This window comes from Ictalurus furcatus, chromosome 7 (assembly GCF_023375685.1).
Source record: "Ictalurus furcatus strain D&B chromosome 7, Billie_1.0, whole genome shotgun sequence".
NCBI classification, from domain to species: Eukaryota; Metazoa; Chordata; class Actinopteri; order Siluriformes; family Ictaluridae; genus Ictalurus; species Ictalurus furcatus.
Window position 1 is genome coordinate 6,867,676 of NC_071261.1, and position 25,407 is coordinate 6,893,082.

The window sequence follows — 25,407 nt, forward strand, 5'->3', positions numbered from 1 at the left end:
CTATATGGTTCCCTACGGGTTCTTCGGATAGTAAATAGTTCTCAGCGCCCTTTTAGAACCCTTTTAAAACACTGTATAAGGTTCTACAGAAGCTCTCATGCATACTTTCATACTGCTGGGAGGAAAATCATTGGTCGGTGAGCATTTTGTGCTGAAGGAAAAAAGCATCTCGGTTGACCCTGTAACTGTAACCATAACGACGCTCTGACCCGTCCTACCTAGCATCAGTGAACTAGCTGGTATCGAAGTCAATTAAATTGACCTTTAAATTAGGTGGATGAAATATTGGCAATGAATGACTTTTGATGAAACATATCGTAGGTTGAGAATGAATTGTGTAGTGTGAAAGCACATTAAGGGTCCCTCTAAAGGGACAAACCAAAGAACACTAACTTTTTTTTTTTTTAGGTATTTAATTTTCGAGGAATTTTACTCCAGTACTAAACACAGCCTAATGACTACATCAATCTATCAACTTATTACCGCTATCTGTGATGACAGAAAACCACTAGGCAACTTAGGATCTTAGATAGGGCACAGATGTGTACATATACAGTGCTGTGAAAAAGTATTTACCCCCATCCTGATTTCTTCTGTTTTTGTGTAGCTCTCATACTAAAATGTTTCAGAACTTAAGACAAACTGGAAGATGAAACAAAGGCAACCTTTGTGTAAATACACAATACAGTTTTTATATGATTATTTATTGAAGCAAAAGTGTTATCCAATACCAACTAGGCCTGTGTGAAAATGTATTTGCCCTTGTAGTTACTAATTCCCCAAATCTATGAAACTGCATTGATAACGGGGTTCAGCTGGACTAGACACATCCAGTCCTGATTACTGCAAACCCTGTTCAATCAAATTTACACTTAAATAGAACTTTTTCAACAGCATGAAGTTGGATAAAAGGTCTTACTCAGTAACACACTATGCTAAAATTGAAAGAAATTCCAGAAATGATGAGGAAGAAGGTGATTGAAATACATCAGTCTGGGAAGGGTTACAAAGTTATTTCAAAGGCTCGAGACTCCAAACAACCACAGTGAGAGCCGTTATCTCCAAATGGAAAAACTCAGCACAGTAGTGAACCTTCCAAGAAGTGGCCGACCTTCCAAAATTCCTCCAAGTGCACAGCAATGATTCATCCAGGAAGTCACAACAGACCCAAGGACAACATCAAAGGACCTACAGGCCTCTCTTGCATCAATAAAGGTCACTGTTCATGTCTCCACTATCAGAAAGACTCTGGGCAAAAATGTCATCCATGGAAGAGTGGTGAGGAGAAAACCACTGCTAACCCAGAAGAACATTAAGACTCGTCTGAATTTTACCAAAACACACCCTGATGATCCTCAAACCTTTTGGGAGAATGTTCTGTGGACTGATGAGCTGAAAGTGGAACTGTTTGGAAGACACGGGTCCCGTTACATCTGGCGTAAACCAAACACTGAATTCCACAAAAAGAAATCAGACCTACAGTCAAGCATGGTGGAGGAAGTGTGATGATGTGGGGATGCTTTGCTGCTTCAGGGTCTGGGCAACTTGCAATAATTGAGGGAAACATGAATTCTGCTCTCTACCAGAAAATCCTAAAGGAGAATGTCCGGTCTTCAGTCCATAAGTTGAAACTCAAGCGCAACTGGATTACGCAGCAAGACAACGATCCAAAGCAGAGGAGTAAACCCTAGTCCTAGAAGTACGTGAAACTCTGCTCCTCAGATATCGGAAGCGTTTGGTTGCAGTTATTGCTGCTAAAAGTGGCACAAACAGATTTTAAGTTTAAGGGGGCAGTTAGTTTTTCACATGGGTATTGGATAGCTTTTTTTTGCTACCATAAAAAAAAATACAATAAAAACTGTATTGTGTTTACTCGGGTTGCCTTTGTTTTATGTTGTATTCCCTTTGAAGATCTAAAACTATTTATTACAAGATATACACAAAACAGAAGAAATCAGATATTCTTTTTTCAAAGCACTGTACATATTCGCTTGGTTGTGTAACGGTGCGGTGAAGGATATTTAAATGAGAATACATTTTTGTTTATCCCATCTCTGTGCAAGCCGCCTACTTAAATCCTTTAAATCAAGTGGTTTTTTTTTTTTTTTTTTTTTTTTTTTTTTGGAAGTGCACATTAACATTTAAGTGTTACATCAGCTTCTTTGAGAAACTTGACAATGGTTACATTAGGCATACTACTGTACTAAAGAGTGCAGTGATCAGACATGCATTTCGCACATTAGAAACTCTCGGAAAACAACTTCCGTTGTGAAACCTGATCACAAATCGGTAGTCAAAATAAATGAAACATGAAACACTCACCCAAGTCCACGTCACGCTAACTTCAAGCACCTTTCAGGGAAGAAAACGTTTCTCAGTTCTGTTTAAAAGCGCATTTTAGTAAACGAAATAGATTTGTGAAGGAAATAACCAGCACCGTTTGTTAGAACACACACTGTACCACCCTGTAAGTTGTATAGTGTAAATCTCGGTTGACTTCAGCTTGGAAGTATTCCAACATTCCCCTCCGTGTCCATGGGAAACATGCTTCTTTAAGACACCGTGTTGGTTACACTTACTTTGTACTAGTTGTGGGATTTCACTCTATGGAACAGACTTTTAGGCCACTAAATTTAAGCATTCAATATTCAATATCCCATAATGTTTGTGGGTGTACTGAAAATTATATTCTGTAGCCCACTAAGCACAGTGAGCTAATTGTTCAGCTCCAAAACAATAAAATGAACAGATAAATAAATAAACAAATAAGGACAGCAAAGCAGGATGTTTCTCAAAATAGAAATTATTTTACTTCCATTGTACGATTGATTATTGAAAGCTTATTCAACTTCAAATTTATAAAAGTGCAATGATAAAAAAATATATATATATATATATATATATTTCACATCGATCACATTATAAAACCTCGGTTGAAACAAAAAATAAAACAGAAAATATTTTATTAGTAGTCTGTAAGGCTGCAAAAAACTATTTTAACAGTCCCAGTGTTTGTGTGAATTAATCAGCAAAATATTTTTTGATAAACTGGCTCGCAGATGAGAACAGCTGTATCGAACATTGAATGTTTCGCACTGTTGTTTATTGTTATTTTCAGGAATATAATGTAAAAACTGTGAGAAACAATAACTTTACTTACGCTCGAGTCTTTTACGGATAGTCCCGAATGATTATTTCCTTTTGCAATAGCAACCGATTTAAATGACAAATAAGGAATTTCATAAGCTATTTATTTTAAATAATAACACACAAAACTTGACTTTTTGACTTTTGTGGATTTCAACTGATCCATAGCAGAACCATATATGACAGAGCCATATCTCTATGCAGTTCTCACCTGGGTTCCCACTGAAGCTAATCAGGGTTGAGTCTGGACAGTACCTGGATTGGAGACCTCCTGGGGAAAACCAAGGTTGCTGCTGGAAGTGGTATTAGTGAGGCCAGCAGGGGGCGCTCACCCTCTGGTCTATGTGGGGCCTGATGCTCCAGTATAGTGACGGGGGACACTATACTGTAAAAACCAGCAATGTCTTTCAGATGAGACCTTAAACCGTGATCCTGACTCTCTTAAAAATCCCTGTACACTTATCGTAAAAGAGTAGGGGTATAACCCCGGTGTCCTGGCGAAATTCCCCCATTGACCCTTATCTATAATGGCCCCCTAATAATCTCCATCCCTGAATTAGCTACATCACTCTCTCCTCTCCACTAACAGCTGGTGTGTGGTGGGCATTCCGGCGCACTATAGTATTAGTATCAGCGTCAAGTGGCTTCACTTGATATTATATTCCACCCAGACACAGAGACAAGTGCTTTCTTACATTTCTGTCATTGGTGAAGTAAATGAAGGCAATTTTTCCTATATCGCTTATTCAGACTGATCTTTGTGTTACTGTCGGTGTCATTTGGAGGTTCGAGTTCTTTTAGAAGACGGTGTGCTCCTCGGCCCGAGTATAGAAGAGTTCTCAGAGGTATGGTGTTTGCGTGTGTGTCGTAGCAACAGTTGCCGGTCCGGTGTTGAGTATTGGCACAGCGGGCAGGGGAATGACTCTCCGGTGTGATGCCGACGTGAGTGGAGGTCCAAGCTTTTCTTTTGGATGCTGCAATAATCACAACATGAGATGCAATTGTCAGTTACACACACACACACACACATATATATATATATATATATATATATATATATATATATATATGGCTGAATGAGTGTCTAGACATTAAACAGTCACTTATCTAGGGATTATCTAGGGATTTGAACCATGTTCTCTGTATTCTTTACATCGTATACACTAACTGTTCCTGCCCATGGTTAGTTGTACTCTAGTTAGTTTTTAATGGTTCATGGGGTGATGATGCGTGTATGCGTGTGTGTTTACCAGCTGTACGGACAGTACTGGCAGCGGTAGGGCTTTTCCTGAGTGTGTGTCCGCGAGTGTCGCCTCAGAGAGCTCCTGTCGATGGAGGCATACGAACACTGGGGACACTTGTAAGGCTTTTCACCTACAGCAAGCAAGAAAACGCTTTTTCACCTGAAAGGGTTTAGACGAAACCTATAAGATAAGTCAGATGTCATGGCAACCAAAACCCTCGACCATTAGGCTCGAAAGCTTTCTTTCCCACTGTAGCAATAACTTCAAATTTGCCATGGCTTTAGTTTAATCACAGCATGATAGAAACAAAACAACAGCACCGTTATGTATTAAATGTCTATGTTCTATAACACGTAAAACCTGAACATGAAAGGAGTATTCTAAAAGCGACACATGTAAACACCTTAATCGGAATACTGTCTTATTCAGAATAAGGTCAATAATTACATCACTGCTGTCCGTGTAAACGTAGTCAGATTGCCCTCAAAGCTGCTGCACCACAGCCTGAATGAAATCTTTTCATGTGGTTGAGATGCATATCAAATAGAAACATATTTCAGTTCAGGAAAACGTGTAGCCTTTTTCAATATAGTCGTAAATATCAGCCCGTCATCGCATGGGGGGTTTTCCCAGGCCACCGCATGTTTAGGAATACAATACTTAAGATTGCACTGACAAACCGTTCGTATGCCATATACTTGATTTAAACTGTAAGACGTGTGTACAGGTGTATCTCAAAAAATTTGAATATCGTGGAAATTTTTTTCCCCGTGTTATTTAATTCAAAAAGTGGAACTTTCATATATCGTAGATTCATTACACAAAGTGAAATATTTCAAGCCTGTTTTTGTTTTAATCTCGATGATTAGGGCTTACAGCTCACGGAAATCAAAACCTCCAGTATCTCAACATATTCGAATAAAGAATTTATAATACAGAAATGTCGACCTTGTGAAAAGTATGTTCATTTATGCGCTGTTACTCGGTCGGGGTTTTAATCCTTTTGTATGAATTACTGCGTGAACGCGGCGTGGCGTGAAGACGATCAGCCTGTGGCACTGCTGAGGTGTTCTGGAAGCCCAGGTTGCTTTGATAGCGGTCTTCAGCTCGTCTGTATTGTCGGGTCTTGTGTCTCTCGTAGATTCTCTATGGGTTTCGGGTCGGCTGGCCAATCAAGCGCAGTAACACCACGGTCAGTAAACCAGTGATTCATACTTTTTTTTTAATCAAATTACGGAAAAAATGAACTTTTCCATGATATTCAATTTTTTTGAGATGCACCTGTATATGCTACCAAAGTAATAAATGTGCTGAACCTGTGTGGACACGCATATGCTGAATGAGTGAGGCTTTCAGTCTGGTGCTGTAGCTGCAGGCAGGGCACTTAAAAGGCTTCTCCCCCTGATGAATATCCATGTGACGCCGCATGGTCAGCTTGGTGGAAAATTTTCTGTCAACAAGAATTGTTCAAAATATAAAAGGCTCACGATTGATTGTATACGTCCTGTAATGTTAATCATCATCTCTTTATCATCTTTACTAAAAAGACAGACAGTTCTTAGTCTAATTAAACATTATAGGCAGATACAGCACATTGTTGAAGAAAAAAATTATTAATATTATTATTATTATTATTATTATCTTTCTGGTCTATTTACACCTCTAAGTCTAAACCCGACTCAATGAAAAGTTTAAGTCAGGAATTGAATGGTACACGACTGGCAACCAATATATATGCCAATATAAGATGTAATAGTTATTAACGTAGTCTAAATCTCTGTACTTCAGCCCTCCGAAGAGTTCTACATATAACAGGTTACAGGAAATTTGGAAACTGGAAAGAGTATGAGTAGAACATACTTATCACAAAGCGTGCAGCAGAAGTCTTTCCGTTTAGGGAAAGTCTTTAATCCCACACTTGTCTCCTGCTCGGTGGATATTATACACTCCCTTTTGTCCTTGTCACTTTTCTTCTTTCTCACCACCTCGTGCTTCACGCTCATCTTGGTCACATGTCTCCATGACTCCGCCTGCACATCTCCAAGGCATTTGGAGTAACTGTTTGACAACCGCGAATCAAACTTCACGGATGATCTGTGTGTTGTAAATGACAAACGAACACGGCATGAAATTCTGGTATCATCTGAAGTATATTAGTATAATCTGAAGTGCTAGTGTGTAACACCATTGGCTGGCAGGAAATACATACAAGGAGATACGTACAAGTTGTAGGAGAGGTTGTGGTGTGAATCGCCATCACCCTGCGCGTGCTGATTGAGGACGTGCTTGTACGTCTTCTTCCAAGCTTTTTCTGAGAGACAGGATTGGCATGTGATACGAACAAATAGTATATAAATGTTCTTGATGTTCTCATCGTGTAACCTGGCACCGCTTACATAAAGCTGTGTAGTAGCAGTAGGCCTTGGTGTCATTTCTGTCACTTTAATACGAATGGAATACAGCAGACCTTCTCAACCTTCTCTAACTAAAGCCCCCCCCCCAAGCCTCCCCTATCATGTGACCCCCCACTCCCACACACACACACACACACACATTGGAGGAAACCAGTTATAATCATCATCTATATTCTATATAAAACATATCTATATATAGCCTAATCTATAATCTGTTTTAATAGATCGATTTTTTTTTTTTTTGTACTGCACTGACAGCGAGATAAAAGGCAGGCTAAGCTCCGCCTCTCCCCAGCAAAAAGAAAATACAGAGGGAGAGGGAACACGGGGTTTTACATTTATGCACATTCTATTTACACATTTTCATAGACATGTATCAGCAACAACGCTGACTGGTTGGCTGAGGGGTGTGTCGGTTGCAGGAACCGTTCGATGAGGCTGTAACGTTTCTGCCGTGGGTTCAATCAAATTCAGATTAATATTTAAATATTTCAATCAGAGCACTACTGCTCAAAGTGCCTCTGAAGTGTAAACAATAAAGTGTAAACAAAACAATTTTCCCCTTTTTTGCCTCCAGTACTTTCCCTCTTCTTTAGAAATACTTCAAAACAGTGAAACATGGAACTCGCGTTGTTTTCCGCCCTTTCGTCACTGTGTAATTCAGGAAATCCTGCTGTGGTTCATGCGAGGTCGTGCTCTCGTTACGTGCAAGTTTGAATACTTCAACTTGGGTCAGAAACTTATGTCTAACAAATTAGTCATGTAAAACCACCCTGAGGCCTGTTTCGTCAAGTTTTGAGTTGGAAAAAATAAAAATGAAAAAAATCTAACCCGGGTTAGTTAAGGTTAACATTTTTCACCAGGTGAAAAGATGCATCCCTCGCACAGAACCGCAAAACAATAGAAGCAACACATAGAGTTTGCGGTACGGTAAGAGCGTCTCAAGAAGCCGGCAGAGATGAACTATACCGTCTGCCGAAAATCCATATCTTTCGTACAGATGGTCATTGGGAAAAGCAAGGGGATTGTGTCTGTCCCTAAAAGTTCTTTCCCTTCGAAGTGCCTTTATTATTTGCGCTCCGAGCTCCACAAACGGTGAAGCCACTTCTACAACCACTAAAGGGTTCACTTTGATGCATCAGATTTAGATCACTTTGCTCGCAGCTGATTGGTCCAAGTTGTTGAGACTGTAAAAAGCACAGTTTGCTCAAACTACACTCAAACTTACCTGAAACCGGCGTCGTGAAACAGGCCTCTGGTCCTGAACATGTAATGAATGAACTTACGTTATCTCGGCTTACCTGTGAAATCGCAGTGCAAGCACTTAAACCCTCCCTGTACGTGGCAGCGCTGGTGCATCTCCCACTCCTGCCCTGGGCGGCACCACTCGAAGCACAGGGAGCACTGTGTCAAAGAAGCGGGCTTAGTCCGAGCTCGGTTATGCCTCTTCTGGTGAGCTTCACACAAGTCTGATCTCCTGAACGTCCTGGGACAAAAAGAACACTTGTGGTGTTTAGACCTCTTCTTTCTTGCATGGCTCCTCCAGTGGCACTCCATATCGGCCCAGTCTGCCGCTGCTCGGCCACAGCGCGGGCATTTGAAGCCCTGCTCACCATCGTGGCACTTCAGGTGCACCTCTAGCAGCCTATGGTTGGCCAAGACGGCCTGACAGAAAACACAAGAAAGACCCATTTCCTCTTCAGCCTGCTTTTGTATCTCAGGCGTGGTCAGAAGGGGTTGTTTGTCTTCCAGGAAAGTCTCCGAGACGTCCTGTCCACCTGGGGGCACAGACAGGGTGGCAGGCTGAGAGGGACATTTGGCGCTAGAGATTCTGCACAAGCCGAGGGTCATTAAATGAGCAGACTGCGCCATTTCTTCATCCTCAGCACAGGTGATTTCAGCAGAAAGGGGCCCTTGGAGTCTGTGGCTGGAATCCTCCAGCTGAAAGACGTCCTCCTCTTCGCAGTGTCTGTCTTCGTCGAACAAAGTGCTCACCTTGACAAAACGTACCAGGCGCATCAAATTAAAGCATATGCTGTCATTTTTATACGTCTACGTTTTCTGTTTATCGAGCTGCTGCTCTATATAAACTCTGACTTTGGACTCACCTCACACGTCTGGGCCACATGAAGGTTGCTGTCAGAGTTGGCGCTCAAGTTGATATCGCATGGCGGCGGGCTGATGTTCTGCAGCATGCCATACATTGGGAGCAGGAACATGCGGTCCATGTCCATGTGGTCCTCGCCATTTTTGGAGCCAGAATGGAGATCATAAGGAGAGGTGTTCTGGTCGAGCTCAGTCAAGCTCTCCTCATCCTCCTTCTCCAGGCAGGAGAGGTGGCGGCATGGTGGTGATGATAATGGTGGTGAAGAATGGCTCTCGGTGATGTGACTGCAGATCCTAGCCTTCAGACTGCTGGTGAACTGGCACACTCTGCAGCGGAACACCTCAACCAAGAAGGCTTCCACCAAATTGGACAAACGGGCTTCAATGCCCTTGGCAGAGATGGAATAAAGGTTGGATGTGACGCTCTCTTCTCCAAGTCTCAGCGTTACAGGGTCTATGAGCTGATATGCATCTTTAATCCCAGCCATACTATGGCCTACTGACATAAAAGAAACACACACAAACATATTGGTAAGATATAAAGGGAAGAAAGGTGGCTAGAGATCAGAGACTAAGGCTACATAATAATTCCTACACTATTCAACATGGTACACATCTCAAACCCTACACGAGTTGTGAGTTGAGTTTTTACACTTTCATGTTTAAGATATATTGAAATATACTATTGCTCTTCCTGCATGTATAGTAACGCTGTTACAAGGTCTGATGTTTGTTTACGTGGTTACAAAAACACTACACTGTGTATAGTGCACGTGGGACAGTTTCAATTAAATAAACATTTATTTCACAGTAAGTAGCTTTCATTAACTTCACCTCACCTGTTTCCTAACTTCAGTTCTTTGTAATTCTTTCGCTTTAACGCAACTGATCAGAACAGAATAGGTGGTCTGTGTTGTTTTATGATACTACACTACAGAATGAAAACGCTGGATATGTGACTAGCTGACCAGCTAGCATTGTTGTTTAGGGATCAGTGCAAAATGCTCTGAGAAAGATCAAACGTAAAAAAAATATATATTTTTTTTAATTTAAAAAAAAACAAACAACATTTTCATCTCGAGCAAACTTTTCGCAAAGTAAAACCCCAAAATGTCTACACTTCTCTTACATGTAAATCACGTTCCCTTGTCTTGTATAAACGTCGAAATTTCACTAATAGAAACTATGCTGGCTTTTCGGAATAATTTCCAATATTTTAGACGGTCCCTACCGTCACCCTGGCCTCACGGACTGCGCATGCGCGCAATGAACCTCGCTAGTTTCGTTTAGCTTAAATTGCTACCGCTAAAGATGGAAACCATGATTAGCGACGCTGTAAACCATTTCGCGTAAGGGAGCTTTTGTTTGTATTTGTTTTACTTGTGAAATATATTTGGCAAAGAAATGATTCATTTATTACTCTTAGGCTATATTTAGCACATAGTTGAAGTTGTTGTGTGAATGATATATAGGATTACAATCTGGCTAGCTAACTGCTAAGCTAAGCTAAGCAGCTAGTTTAGCTCGGTTTGCTAGCGCGAAATCAGACACAACTGTTGTCTCTTTTAAAATTATTTTTTTAATAAGCTTCCCAGTTCAAAATTAAAGAGAGATTATTAAAACTTAGTTTTAAACTACAAGTTGGTTTGTTTGTGTTGTATAATGTAATATGTTTAATAACACGATATTAGCTAAGCATAATGTTCAATAGCTAGCTAGCTAGCTAGCTCAAAAACATTGGTCTAGTGTTAAGTAGCTAGCAAGTACATAATGGAATACTTATTAAAAGATTAAAACAAGTTAGTTTAATATATAGTATAAAACAAATAGTTGAATATGTTTGCAGTGTAAAATAAGATATGCGCTTAATTTTTAGTTATTTTGTGTACGTGTTGAATATCATGAAAAGTTAAGCTTATACACGTCATTTGTTTATTTATTTATTAATGTATAACATATATATATTTTCCCCCCATTTCTGATAGAAGTGGAAATGCATCAGGTGAAGACGAAGAGAATAGACTCGGGACATGTAAGGACAGTGACAGTGTGGAGAAACCCAAGCGAAAGAAACACAAACATCACAGCAAGCACAAAAAACACAAACATTCATCAGTGGAGGAGAAGGAACACAGACACAAGCACAGACACAAGCATAAAAAGCGCAGACACAGAGATTCCTCCAGGGTGGATGCCGGGGACATCGAGGACACAGATGAAATAGTGACACTGAAGAGGACCAGATTAGACGACCTGGCAGCTCTGGAGGATTTAGAAAAGCAAAGGGCGCTGATCCAAGCAGAGCTCGATAATGAGCTGATGGAGGGAAGGGTGCACTCAGGAATGGGACTGATACTGCAGGGATATAATTCCGGCTCGGAGGAGGATCTGGACGGGAAGGAGCGGATGTGTAACGGCGGTGAGCAGAGGGAGACTCTAGATCAGCTTTATAAGGCTGGGGAACAAGAACGCCAACTGGTTGCTAACGACGCAGAACAAAGTCAGCACAGTTCCGTGGATGATGAAAGATCGGGTCCTTGGCGGCATAGCAGAAGCAAGTCTGAAGAGAAGGCAATTGGCCAACATAAATCGGATCGAAGAAAGAGTAGAACCGAGTCCGATTCCGATAACAAGGACAGAACTCAAGGTCCATGCCCGTCTTTAGAGCCGAGGCCATCCCATAACGTTCCGCAGACCAGAGATGGACGTCCAAAGTCCAGATCTCCTGCGATATCCAGAAAACAGAATAACACACGCAAGGATCCCCGTTCGTTGTCTGCAGAGACAGAACCCGGAAGTAAAAGAGACCCGCCGTCTACATTTCGACAGCCTGGGACCAGAAGTACCGAGCATCCCAAATCACCAGAGAAGGCAAGCCGCTCCAGATCAAAAGACGGACATGGTAGATTACCCGAGCCTGACCGCAAGCGGGACAAGGACAAGACGACAGCCAAATCTCCTTGTAAAGAGGTCTCATCAGGCAAGGAGAACAGATCTCCGCACAGACGGCACATCCACAGTCCAGTACGGGACAGATCTTCTCGCAGGAGCAGGGAACGTCATTCCCCTCCACAGCCTCCCAACTGCCGCGGCGCCACCCACAACAGATCTCCAGCCAGAAGGGAACGATCGCGCTCCGTCGATAGAAGACGGAGAGAATCCGACCGTCAGAGACTCTCACCTGTCAGGTTCGAATCGGACAGGTGTTCTTATTAATTTTGTTCAAATTGTTGTTTCCCTTTTAAAAATAGGTCTGTACTGCTATCCTTATCATGTTGGATCGTATTTCATCAGCAACGTTAGTACTAACGGGTGTAGGCCCTATAGCATCCTGATATATCGTTACTGTATAATATATTTTAATATCATGATCATGGTATGCACAATTATATTGGCAAATGACTGTCGAAAGAGCCGAGGTTTTACTTTAAGGTATCGTGTGTAAAGAATTTAGACTGGTTTTATTTGACCTCATACGGACAGCAACGAAACACAAGTAAGAAATGTATACAAGAAACATTTATAGTGAACAGTAAAGAGGTGCTGGCCTACAAATCTTTCTGCTCTTACGATCCTGTTGAAAGGTCCATATGAATCACTCCAATATCTGAGTTATGCTGCATGGGCATAGTTAAAATGCCGTAATTGTGGCTAGGCATTTTGACCTATTTTTCTTCACTTTATATTGTTCTTCCCTCACTCAGTGTGTCTCTGTTCCCTATAGGATGCGGTCCCGTGATGATGCATCCAGTTACAGTGGGCCGAATCCTTCTCTGAGCTACAGAGGGAGGCCGAGCCGTTCCCCCAGGAGACGCACCAGCAGATCTCCTCTTCCCAGACGGAGGTGTGCGCCCACCGTCTCGCCATTTACCTATAGCATAATCGTTTTTAACCCAGGGACCGAGAGTTCCCTGAACAGTTTAAAATCTGGAGTAATTGTTTTGTTTGCACTGGTGTTGCTTTAGGTCTTTGGAGCGGGGCAGGCTGGGCCGCAGGCAGCCGGCACGTTCGGGATCTCTGGAACGGAGGCGGAGAAGCAGAGAGAAGGACGATAAGTTTAAGGGCAGTCTTTCTGAAGGCATGAAAGCTGAGCAAGATGAATCGGACGAAGAAGTGTAAGTGGACAAGAGTTTTGTCTGTTAGGCATGTCAGTGTTTAGACATTTTGGATTACCATTTAATATTATTGTTTTGGTTACTTTGGACTAAATCTCTAAAGAATAATTACGGTTCTGGATTATGTCTGTATATAGTCTGGAGGATTTTGATGTGGATGAAGAGGATGAGGAAGCGCTGATCGAGCAGAGGAGACTCCAGCGTTTGGCAATTGTGCAGGTCAGATTTTTGCCAGCCATATAACTGGCCCTGTCTGTTCTTATTGGTTTTTGTGAAGAGATCTACATTATAGGTCTTAAAATAGAAACAGGAAGTGACCTCCATTTTCTGAAGGTATGATTTTACTGACCACTCAGCCCAGTTAGAGTGGAGTTAGTGGCCACACTAACTGGGCTTCAGAAGTCCTATGCAGAGATGAGGGAACCAACCATCTCAGAAATCCTCCATCAATCAATCCTTTTTGGTTGAGGAGATGGATGGAAGCCACTCTTGAGTTAATGGCATAGGGAAAGCACTTTAAGTACTCTGAGAGCACAAGGAAAGATTCTCTGCTCTGATGAGACAAAAATTTAGCTCTTTGGGCTGAACTCCAAGTGCCGCAGGTAGTACAGTCCCTATTGTAAAGCATGGTGGTGGCAGCATCATGCTATGGGGGTGCTTCTCAGTAGCAGAGATTGGGAGACTTGAGGGAAGGATGAATGCAGCCAAATATAGAGCACTCCTTAGAGTGGCTTCAGGACAAGTCTCTCAATGTCCTAGGATGGCCCAGATTTTGAACCCCATAAATAATAAAGAATGGGAGAACCTGCTCAAATCCAAGTGTGCAAAGCTTGTAGAGACTTACACAAGAAGACTCAACGCTGTAATTGCTGCCATGGTCCCCTTACAAAGTGGCTGAATACTTCTAAATGAATTTAAATTTTTTTAAGTAAACATTTTTAATTTTCACTATGTCAATTCTGGGTTATTATGTGTAGACTGCTGCTTAAAAGGCTATTTGCTCCATTTTAAATGAAATCTATAACACACCATGAAGTGTGCAAAAACTGGGGGTCTGAAAACCCACTCTGTGAGAAAAATGGTGCTGAGGAGTGCAAAGTAATTTCAATGTTCATGCTGTTTTGCATTCTAAAAGCCCATCTGCTGTTCACCATTCAGAGATCGTGATTTTTAGGATTTAGCAGTCCAGACCTACATTAGCCAAGCTCTAAAGTCTGACTGCAGTTCAGAACAGTGAAAAACCATTCATCTGCAGTAAAATTAGCTATTCATTACTGTAAATCCTCTGTCCATGTTTATGTCCTGTACAGAAATATAAGGGATCGAATGAGGACAACAGTAAGTCCGAGCCTGGCAGTCCTCAGAGTAGCTCCCACAGCCGCTCGCCCTCTCCGGATGATGTTCTAGAGCGAGTTGCAGCTGATGTAAAGGCTTACGAGCAAGAGAACCTGGACACCTTTGAGGCCAACATTAAGGCAAAACAAAATCTGCTCACCCAGGAAAAAGATGGTACATTTTTATTAAGTAGTAGAAGATATCTGAGAATGACACAGTTGATGGAAGAAATGCATGTTGCTTTCTATCATGGTGTTCTTCGTGTCCTTTTCATGAGTTATTTTCTGATATAATGCCAACTTTGTCCCACGTTATCTTGATTATGCCATGCTTACCTGCCAGCTTAAAAAAAAAAAAAACCTTTCCCCCACCGGGATAAAGCTACTGAAGTCACAGTGGTCTGTAGTCTGTAAATAATTTATTTCTGCATAAATCTGTCATTAATTATCACTTTGGTTTAATGACACCAAAACAATGATGGCGAACAATCGATAGCGAAGCTTAAATAACGGCTTAGACCAAAATCAGCATCTGTAACTGTTGTCATGGTTACGTCCTACCAGAAGGAGTTTGAATCTTCAATGTGTCCCGGTATACAATCAATAATAACCTGTCGGCTAGCCTATTTTCCATTGCCGATGATCATAGATAACATTCACTAGGAACGTTTCTGTGTTACTTTAGATGAATGATGCTTATTAAATAATTTCTCTTGTTGGATCTTTTCTTTAGTTGAACTTGAAAATCATCTTTTGTTGTTTTTTTGTTTTGTTTTGTTTTTTCCTTCTCAGGAAGTAATCAAAAGAAGCAGTTGGCTCCTGACATGTTTACGGAGTCAGATGACATGTTTGCTGCACACTTTGACGTAAGTAGGCAGAAAATGGTTTTGCACTGCCATGGGTTCAAGGCTTTCCATGCTTGAGCGCTTAAATAAAGTCGTCTGTGTAAGGAGATCTGCACAGGTAGAATTGCATAGTCCTGCACAAGATCTTGTCTCTCCCTTATTGGCTTTTTGCTGTGCAGGTAAGTTGAACTCTTCACAGTACGACTGCAGGAACAGTGTTCTAGTGAGACTCTGTTGTTTACTGTGATGTGGCTTGCAGTGGGACAAAAACACACAGGGGAGCACTGGATGTTTCATTGGCACACAGCTGCACGACCATTTAACTCAAACGGTTACATTTTTTAAATAATCTAAAACCATTTTATCAAGTTTAGGGGTGACTCTAATACGGACAATAGAATAACCACATAAAATATATATCACAAATTATCAACCTTTCTGCATCTCATGTACAAGCTTTGTAAAGTGGGTGTGTCTAAATTAGTACTGATGCTCTTGGTCTCAAACTGAATGTTTTTGCCGATTTTCCTTTTAGAACGCAAGGCTGTGTGCAGCAGGCATCGGGAAGGACTTTAAGGAGAACCCCAGTCTCAGGGACAACTGGACAGATGCCGAGGGTTATTATCGTAAGTAACGTTTAAAGTACGCTCGAGTCTCCTCTCAGTTTCCTGCATGCTCTACCGCTCTGATGAATAATCGTGTCTTTTCATTTCCCTCTCGTGTTCAGGGGTGAACATCGGTGAGATGTTGGACAAACGATACGATGTTTACGGCTACACCGGGCAGGGTGTGTTCAGTAACGTCATCCGTGCGAGGGATCTGGCCCGAGCCGGTCAAGAAGTTGCTGTGAAAATCATACGCAACAATGAGCTCATGTAAGGAAGATGCATCGTTGTAAATTGCTCAAACATACACATAACGCGTTAATATTTTTTTTTCCTTCTCTTGGCATATACTAAATGTCATGATCACTCAGGGTCGTGAAATGACATTACATAATGCTGACAAACCGCAATGTTAAAAATCTATTTGTACCGAATGTGTCGTCAATGGACTATAATGCAAATGTGTTCATGTTTTTATGTTGTTGCCATATTTCCACATGGGCATGCTCATGCTTTGATAGTTTTAAAAAAAACAAGTTGTGTTCTTGTAGGCAGAAGACAGGCCTTAAAGAGCTGGAGTTCCTGAAGAAGCTGAATGATGCAGACCCCGATGATAAATTCCATTGTGTGCGTCTGTTCAGGCACTTCTACCACAAGCAGCACCTGTGTTTGGTGTTCGAGCCACTCAGGTGAGATCAATGTCGGCAGTATTGTTTTTGTTTGTTTGTTTACCCATCCTCATAACGTATCTATCATACTGGCAGCAACTGATTTTCCAACAAACATTTAAGGCAGACAATTTATGACGATATATGGTAAGCAATAGTTCTTTAAAAAAAAGTTTGACAGAAAAGGTAAGCCTTTAAGAAACTTGGAAGAGCGATGGCTTTTTGTTTCCCAGTAGTGAATAAATGTTGCATAAACATATGATCCGGTCCTAGCATGAACCTGCGGGAGGTCCTGAAGAAGTATGGTAAAGATGTGGGGCTCCACATCAAGGCAGTGCGCTCGTACAGCCAGCAGCTCTTCCTGGCCCTCAAACTCCTCAAGCGCTGCAACATCCTTCATGCTGACATCAAACCCGACAACATCCTGGTGAGGTTCAGGAACAGTGTGACCGTGCAACACGACATCAAGTCTCCGTGTCCGGTCTCATTTTATTTCTCAGTTGCATTTTCTTCCGTCAGGTGAACGAGTCTAAGACCATACTGAAGCTCTGTGACTTTGGCTCCGCATCCCACATAGCTGAGAATGACATCACACCGTACTTGGTCAGCCGGTTCTACAGAGCACCTGAGATCGGTGAGTCTGTCCCTGTGTAGGCAGTAATGACCTGTATGAAAAATATAGTTCTGCATGAAGAAGCACAGTACTAGCCATAGGTTATCCAAGTAGGCTTCAGTGTGAATAATAGATTACATGTGCATCTTACATATTCTTAAATTCAGTTAATCACTTAAAATCTCTCAGTGAAAATGTATACTGTATTTCACGTAGTGCTTAAGAATTCTTAAACTGTTTTTACTTTTAAGTGTATGGAGCTTTTTAATCTACAGTCGTGTGGAAAAATAAGTACACCCCATGGAAATTGTTGGCTTTTTTGATATATTTGGACAAGCATTCATCATTTGATCATCTTTGAAACCGCCTATTCAACTTCAACTTTCGGACAGATGGCCTCATGTTCTCTTCAAGCACTCTTTGATGTGATGCAGAATTCATAGTTGAATCAATGAACGCAAACTGTCCAGTCCCTGAGGCAGCGAAGCAACCCCAAACTGTAACATTTCCACCACCGTGCTTCACAGTTGGTATGAGGTGCTTCTCCTGAAAAGCTGTCTTTGGTCTGCGCCAAACATGTCTGCTGTTACTGTGGCCGAACAACTCTATCTTTGATTCATCGGTCCAGAACACATTATTCCAAAAGGTTTGGTCTTTGCCTATATGCTCATTGGCAAACTGTAATCTTGCAAAGAATTTTTATTAATTTTTTTGTTGGGACGGTTAGTCCTGGCAAAATTGGCAGACTTTTGAAATATGTGCCATTTGTAGATTTTTCTTACAGTGGAATGATGTATTTCAAATAATTTTGAGATCTTTTTAAATCCCTTGCCAGACACCATCCCTAGGCATCCACAGCCTTTTTTCAGACGGCCTTACAAAACTCTTGACATGATGACACCACACATCTCAATAGCAAAGGGGACACCAGACACTAGATATGAGAGGGGTATAAATAAGACCGGTTCCACCTGCACTCCATAAGCAGGTTCTAATCACTGGAACCAATCTTGAACTCCTGGTCAAAATGTCATTGATTTGAAGGTGTGATAAATGTAGGGGTGTACTTACTTTTTCCATGTGACTGATCTGTTTTGGGTGTGTTTTTTTTGTTAATTTAAATTGTGAAAATTACTACAAAATGTCAATTTTATGTGTCATTTGATAGTGCATCACCTTTATTAATAGACACTGTTTCGAAGAGGATCAAATGTTTGCTTGTCCAAAAATGTCAGGAAAACCCCATCATTTCTATTGGGTGTAGTTTGTTTTTTCACGTGACTGTATAAGTTTTGTTTCTGGTGGTTTATCTGGATTTAAAATGACTGCTTATTTTCTCTGGCAGTCATCGGAAAGCCATATGATTATGGAATCGACATGTGGTCTGTGGGTTGCACGCTGTACGAGCTGTACACGGGGAAAATCCTCTTCCCTGGAAAAACCAACAACCACATGCTGAAACTTGCTATGGACCTTAAAGGGAAAATGCCCAACAAGGTAATGTGCTGGATTTTTTTTTTTTTTTATTTGAATACAGATATTGCGTTATAAGCCTATTATGTCCCATCATGTTAAATCTCTTATCAGTGTGTTTGCAAATAAAAGACTAATTCACCAGTTGGTTAATATCAGAACAGAGTAAATATTGTTAAAATGTTCACAGATGATCAGGAAAGGCTTGTTCAAGGACCAACACTTTGATCAAAACTTGAACTTCTTGTATACCGAGGTAGATAAAGTTACCGAACGGGCAAGTATTATTTATATTTATTTCCACTTGTTTGTTCTGTCTTGATCAAATGTGAAACACTTACGGAATCGTGTTTCACTTGCTGTTTGTCACTCTTTGTCCTACTACCTCTCTTTCATGTTATGTTTTCTCTCTGTCTCTTTTTGGCCTTTGTTTTTATCCTGCTCTCCAGGAGAAAGTGACCGTCATGAGCAGCATCAACCCCACTAAGGACCTACTCAACGACATGGTTGGTCGTCAGAGACTGCCAGAGGACCAGCGGAAGAAGGTGGTTCAGCTCAAAGACCTGCTGGATCAGATTCTGGTGCTCGACCCAGCCAAGCGGATCAGCATCAACCAGGCCCTGCAGCATCCCTACGTCCAGGAGCGGATGTAACTCTCATACCCACACTTCTGAGGATACACAGCACCAAGTCCTTGAAAAGTCTGACAACTGACAACAAAGTGACGGTTTTGTATCTGTCTGCAGGCATGACTGAATAGATGAAGAGACATTTTAATGTCTAAGTAAAGTTAAAATGTTTTGTTTTGTTTTTTGCTTTCTGAATGCACATTTATTATCTTTGCTTTCAGTTTTAAATTTATGATCCCCTGATAAAAGAGGTCACCCCCTTCCCTCCCCCCCCCGAATTTTATTTGGGGTGCTTCACTAGGTGAACACTAGGTTAAATCTTATTTTCTTTTATGTTCATGCTATAATTGATACAACTTGACAGCAGCAAAAAAAAAAAAAAATAACCATCTATATATATATATATATGTATATGTACTGGTGTTTGAATAGTCTGAGCCCTCCCCTAACACTGTACGTGATGATGTGAGTTCAGGATAAATGCCGTCTATATCCGCATCTCCCTCAGGTGCTAGAGCGACAGCGCCCACTGGTGCATGGGCCTGTAGGTGTGCGTCTGCTGAAATTGGAGCTCTTGAGCCCTACCTGAGCCTGTCTGCAGGGAAGGCCTCCTCTGTAAAGGCAGGTTGTGTTCCTCTATCAGTACACTGAAGGTAAGCTCAGCCGGCCAGAACTGCCAGTATACGGTTCCTCTATTATACATTTTGGCTGAATGTCCATCAAAACAAAACAAAATGCTCATTTTCTGGCATCTTTTGCATGTAGAACCGAGGAATGGTCTAAACCAGTCATCCTTCCACAGAGCCAAAGTTAAATCCTAAAAAAAAAAAAAAAACAGTTCTTGCATAAACAAGTCGGAGAAAGGAATTCCAAGGCAGTCACTATCGCTGTTAAGGGTAAGGGAAATTGGGGGTGGGGGGGGAGTCTGAAATATTTGAATTGAACAGGCGCCTTCAGTGTACTGCCTCTGACAGTAATGTATTGTTCAAAAGCAATGTCTGTGACTCTCAGTGGATACGCATTTGTTCTACCTAATGTTCTCGCAAGGAGTGCATGTGTTCAAAAAAAAAAAAAAATGCTGTGCACTTGTATGAGCTTTTGTTGTGTACTCCTGCCTGTGTTCCTTTGTTCTGACGTGATCGTGTTGTCTTTTGATACAGGGATATTCCTCATCTGCTCTATGAATCTGCTTGTTTTGAGCGGTAATTGATTCTTTACTTCATATTGCTTTATTGTTCTAATTAAGACCCAGAGCTAGCTCATTCGACTTGTATAATATCCATACCTCGTTCTGCATGTTAAAAAAAAAAAATTAGTTTGCATAATTGTACATTTATAATTGTGTGTTACAAGTCTAAAATAAAATATACAGTCTAAAATAAAGAAAATGCTTGATGTGGAGGAAAAAGTAAGAAAAATATGGTCATAGACCTCCCGGTCTGTTTTTGTGTGCACCCAGTGGCAGGTAATCATGGTTTTAGATACCATACACTATACATTTTCGTAAGTTTCACTGACACTAACTGCTGTTTGTGATGTTTCTCCCACTGTTCCCTTGTGGTTGCTGAGAGAGCGAGAGAGAGATTATATTCTCCAGCCAAAGGAGGCTCTTCTCTGTGCACCATCCTCCAGCCTGCCTCTGCTCTCAAAGAGACAAGACCTCCACAAGACCCCTTGCCCAGGTCACTCTTAAAGGCATGTGTAGCTCCAACATAGCATAGACAGAAATGACCAGTCTAACTGAAATGGAGGGTGTTGAAATTTCTGCTTTGCTCTTGAGTTTGTGCTTTCCCAGACCTTTCATACATCCCCTTCACACTACTCAGTATTTGCCTACAGTCTTTTTTTTTTTTTTTTAATCTTTAAGCAGTGTGAATGCATATGACTGATTATAGTGTGAAAATAGACATTTTGCTATTCATCATTTTAGCCCTGCTAAAGTTCAGAGTAAACATGGGCTCTAGTTTTGGGCTTTGGATTATTCCAAGTCTCAAACCAACCTAATTTGAATTTTTATATAAATGATTATGAATGAGGATCAGCAAAATATCTTTGTGTCCGTCTGTAATGGGTATTAACGGTAAAAATTCAAGGGAGCTGATGATTGCGCAACACATTTTCTCACAGATTACCCCTAATGACATTATAAGCGCTTTACCAGATGTTCATGAAAAGTCAACTCAAAGACTCATAGTGGTATTGCTTGAATCGTTAACATTTTCGTGTACTTTATAGCATGTAGTGTATATATTGTGTTATCAGAGTGAAAGCTAGAATACATTTCGCCTTTAAACAAGTCAGTTAAGTGAACAGACTGATGTTTTATGCATCGCTTCAGATTGTAGCGACGTTGGTGAATGACTGTTAACCACACTGGGGGAAAAAAAGAGATACTGGTTCATTTGTTCTCTGTATTTTAGGTGCTGTCCGTTAGAGAAGACTCTTAAAGGGACTCACATCTAACCAAAGGTTTTTGCTTTAGAGAGTGATCTTTACTAGTTTTTCCTTTATGCAACACTTTTACACCAAATGACACCTCATTTTGCTTATCAGTCTTCATTTGTCAGCCATTAATCACTGTCTGAGCCATAATTCTGCAGGTAGAGTTATGTTATAAAGTGTCGCACCATTTGGCTGGAAAGAAATAAGTAATGGAGAATTCAGGGGAACTGTGTAGGCTTTTGATTAAAGAGCATCACAAAATCTGGAACAAACACCTCCAAACAGCCAGCCCATGCCACCTGCAGAGAGTCTCTCATAGTTTCACTTCAGCTGTATTACATTTATAGGAAGTCCTTTCTTGTTTTCTGAAACATTGTAATAAATTGGTGGTATAGCCAAATTGACCAACTGCAAGGTAATACCCTTCTTTTTTCACTGAGCCGTGTCTTTACGCACGATCCTCAACACTAACCTGAATTTGTCTTTATTTTAGGGTAAGTCAACATTTCCTGTTCTGATCACTAGACAAGCCTACAAAGAGGATAACCTGACTAGTCGCCCACCCTTTTGCTGAAATCCCTTTTAAAAGAAGCCCATCGTCTCTTCACTTATTCGCAGACATAAGGACTTTTCAAATGAACTGTTCAAATACTGCATTCATATTCATTTAACAGATGTACAGTGTATAATGACATTTATATATATATATATATATATATATATATATATAAACCATGAGTAAATAAAGAAAAAAAAAATCTGTAATACTCCTGTGGTCTTTTTCCACCCAATGTTTTGCTTATATTTTGAGCAATAAACACTTCTGACCATAATTATACGAACGTATGTTCTGATATAATTAAAGTCTTGCAGCACTGCAATTACTAAATGACAAACATCCACCACTGATGAATACCAGGATTAAGTTTTCCTGTTAGGAACTGTTGCCTTTTTGGCCGAAGTTGAGCCTTTCTGTGTCTTTGGACTCTTGGTCCTGTTTAGCACTGTCAGTTTTTGTTGGACCTTCATACTAACAGAGAAATTTGAGAGCACAGTTTCAGCTTTTTTGCATTTGCCTGACATACTGTCAGGACGTTTAGGTAAAGTGGGATGTGGCAACTTGTTCCTGCTTCCTTGTTCTGGTTTTGTTGAAGAGCAAGTATGATGTCTGCATTTGCATGAAGATTTGGGACAAATCATGAGCTTGTTAAAACTACACATAACATCCATTGAAACCCCCGTGTTGCATCCTGGAAGGTCGCTTTTTCTCGAACGATTGCCGTTTCTTGTGGTAGCGGTAGATGGTCGGGATCGCGCTAGCTTTGCTCGCTCTTTCTGCACGGTAGCAGCCTGAAGCCTTTCTAACTCGGTCAGGCGTGCTATTACAGGAGCAAGGCAAGGATCGGTCACAAAAAGACTTTGCTGAATCTCAGAGGACCGATTCTGAGTGGAGTCCAGGACTTTGAGTGAAGCAGGAAGGACCTCTGGGTAAAATGCTGTTTCTGTGGAATGATGGTCCAGGTCTTCATCAAAAGGCTCTGGTTTCAAGTCTAAGTCCATGGCTGCTGCCCACTTTGACATATCAATGCTTTCCTGCTCTTGATCTGAAAGGTCACTGTCAGTGTGGCACTCTGATGATCCTGATGTGTTAGACGACGAGTGTTTGTCACTTACTTTCCCTTCTGAAAGTCCAGCTTCAGAACTGTTCAAACTTATACGATTTGTTTCCTCGTTTTCTCTTTGAACTGCAGCTTGGCTGGCCTTCACGGGGATGATTTTAAGTAAAGAGTCCGTTTTCAGTGCAAGTTGGTTCGTTCTTTGGTTTTGCTCAGGTGTGTGGTCATTCCTGTTACTACTACTGACAGGATCTTGGAGACCAAGCCTCTTCCACCTGTGTGTCAGCATCCTTAGCTTGTTGTTATGATGATGTCTCAGACTGTAGGAGATAATAAATGTCATTCATTGAGGGGGGGGGAATCCTCCATGAGACAAAAAAATAGAAAATATCTCTGTCCTGAAGCTACTTCTGCTCAACAGACAGGAACTCATCAGACTTGACATCAGAGCCCAGTAGTGCAGAAAGCAAGGGTTTAATGTTGCAGGATAATGAGCTACATGCAGTTCAACTACAGGTTAAGGAAGGATTTTGTTGACACCTACAATCCCCAATGCCAAGCCCTGTCAGAAGCAATGGTGCACTTATTTATTTAGTTAATACGCATCAAAATGACTTTTTGAGATTTAAAGGCAAGATGCAGAATCAAAAGCCTAGGACTAAAGATCTCTGTTAACTGGACAAATGGAAGTGAATAGGCATCCTCCACTGCAAGTTGCTGGGAGCAAATGAGCCTAATATTTCAGAACACTCCGCACTCGAACCCATAACAAAAGGTGCACGTCATCAGACTGGGAGCGTCTCTGGTGGGTTAAAAAAGATCTCTGTATCTACTTACACTCTGGCAGATCCTGGGCCGTCACAGCAGATGGCTGGCTCATGCACCAAATCGACACTCCTGGCTGATGGATCTTTCTGGAAAATTTTTAATACAAGGTTAGAGCATGAGATGCTTTCCTACATTTTGTGCTCAAACCAACTGAAAAGGATAAAAAAAAAGTTTCTTCACTTGCAATAATATAAAATTCACAACACCTTAGAGAAAACTATCGGTACCTGATACCTTTGGTGCAGTCAATCCTTTAGATATGTGTAGATACTCAATTTGTCGTGTTAAGCACGTGATTAAGAAATCCTGCGAGGACAAAATATAAATAATAATGCATTCACTTGTATTTGTATGTACATGGTTTAGTACTTGTATGCACTACATGGCTACTCTGGAGCAAAACCTTTGATGAAATAACACATCACAATTACGTTATGTTTCAAAAAAGATATTGAAATGTGTCCAAATAGTATTAATATGCTTCACTTACTGTTACTGTATAACAAACCCACCTTGTCAGTTATTCTCGGCAGAGGTACACCTGTACTGAAACATGCAAGTGAGTTATAAACAAAACACAAAGATACTGAGGCAAAACTGATGTTACTAAAGACCTTGAGATGGTGCTGGAATGGTAGGCAGCACTGTCCTGTCCTCTTGGTTAAGTGTGCTTGGACTTTTACGCTGAGAAAAGAAACAGTGGAGCACAATCAGCCAAAGACTACTGGGCAGCTGGACAGAAGGTTGTTGAATGGCCTCTTACGTCATTAGTTGTGGAAAAGTGGGCGGGGTCATCGGAACGCGCTGGGCTAACACGCCCCGCCCGTTCTCTCCTCTCATGGTCCATAGGCCCCGCCCATCTTCCCCGCAGAGTCGCACTATTATAAACAGGGAGCCGAGGCGCAGTTCTAATTAACTACGTAAACAAAGGGGAAAGTTTTAATAAGGAACTACATGTTTTGAATGTTATGATCAGCAAATCAACATACAATACATTTCAAACCTGATAACAAATTCCTCTTCTTTCCATTGTCCTCATGTAACCGACAAACATGGCCTCTTGTGTTAAGGTGATTAGCAATATGTCACTCCTCATATCTCAGGACACCGTGAACAAACGGCTCGAAATATCCGTCGGGCAGAGCAGCTGGGCATGCACAGAGAGACGCTGCCCCAAATATACCTCCATCTTCTGGATAAATATTGGCGAATGGACAGCCAGAGAGGCTTTTCATACTTCCTGTTGTCCGGCGTAAAACTTTATCCATAGCAACCGACCGGAACAACAGAAAACCTTCAGCAAAAACAGACAATAATAAAGGGTCTAA

At 41.2% G+C, this 25,407-nt stretch overlaps 2 protein-coding genes across 10 annotated transcripts; one reads left to right on the top strand and one right to left on the bottom strand.

Moving 5' to 3' along the window:
* Positions 1 to 2,595: 2,595 nt before the first annotated feature.
* si:dkey-154p10.3 (zinc finger protein ZFP2) lies at positions 2,596 to 25,334 on the bottom strand. 3 transcript variants are annotated; one of them, XM_053628048.1, is made up of 12 exons: positions 24,843 to 25,334; positions 24,694 to 24,763; positions 24,592 to 24,620; positions 24,307 to 24,385; positions 24,089 to 24,165; positions 8,914 to 9,410; positions 8,107 to 8,800; positions 6,615 to 6,702; positions 6,252 to 6,485; positions 5,708 to 5,841; positions 4,398 to 4,521; positions 2,596 to 4,121 (listed from the first exon to the last, which is right to left on the bottom strand). In XM_053628048.1, the coding sequence occupies exons 5-12, from the start codon at positions 24,129 to 24,131 to the stop codon at positions 3,923 to 3,925; spliced, it is 2,013 nt and encodes a 670-aa protein (XP_053484023.1). In that variant the 5' UTR covers positions 24,132 to 24,165; positions 24,307 to 24,385; positions 24,592 to 24,620; positions 24,694 to 24,763; positions 24,843 to 25,334; the 3' UTR covers positions 2,596 to 3,922. The 3 variants fall into 3 exon arrangements, with proteins under 3 accessions (XP_053484023.1, XP_053484025.1, XP_053484024.1); XM_053628050.1 differs by lacking the exons at positions 24,089 to 24,165; positions 24,307 to 24,385; positions 24,592 to 24,620; positions 24,694 to 24,763; positions 24,843 to 25,334 and adding an exon at positions 9,751 to 9,896 and having other exon boundaries at positions 8,914 to 9,407; XM_053628049.1 differs by lacking the exons at positions 24,089 to 24,165; positions 24,307 to 24,385; positions 24,592 to 24,620; positions 24,694 to 24,763; positions 24,843 to 25,334 and adding an exon at positions 9,751 to 9,896.
* prpf4ba (pre-mRNA processing factor 4Ba) lies at positions 10,180 to 22,506 on the top strand. Of its 7 annotated transcripts, XM_053628045.1 has the most exons (18): positions 10,180 to 10,260; positions 10,897 to 12,114; positions 12,636 to 12,755; positions 12,877 to 13,026; positions 13,164 to 13,245; positions 14,337 to 14,535; positions 15,153 to 15,226; positions 15,741 to 15,831; positions 15,933 to 16,080; positions 16,362 to 16,499; positions 16,752 to 16,905; positions 16,998 to 17,112; positions 18,437 to 18,588; positions 18,755 to 18,841; positions 19,014 to 20,089; positions 20,354 to 20,875; positions 21,614 to 21,662; positions 22,129 to 22,504. In XM_053628045.1, the coding sequence occupies exons 1-15, from the start codon at positions 10,223 to 10,225 to the stop codon at positions 19,215 to 19,217; spliced, it is 2,970 nt and encodes a 989-aa protein (XP_053484020.1). In that variant the 5' UTR covers positions 10,180 to 10,222; the 3' UTR covers positions 19,218 to 20,089; positions 20,354 to 20,875; positions 21,614 to 21,662; positions 22,129 to 22,504. The 7 variants fall into 7 exon arrangements, with proteins under 7 accessions (XP_053484020.1, XP_053484019.1, XP_053484021.1 ...); XM_053628044.1 differs by having other exon boundaries at positions 20,354 to 21,662; positions 22,129 to 22,506; XM_053628046.1 differs by lacking the exon at positions 21,614 to 21,662.
* Positions 25,335 to 25,407: the final 73 nt, after the last annotated feature.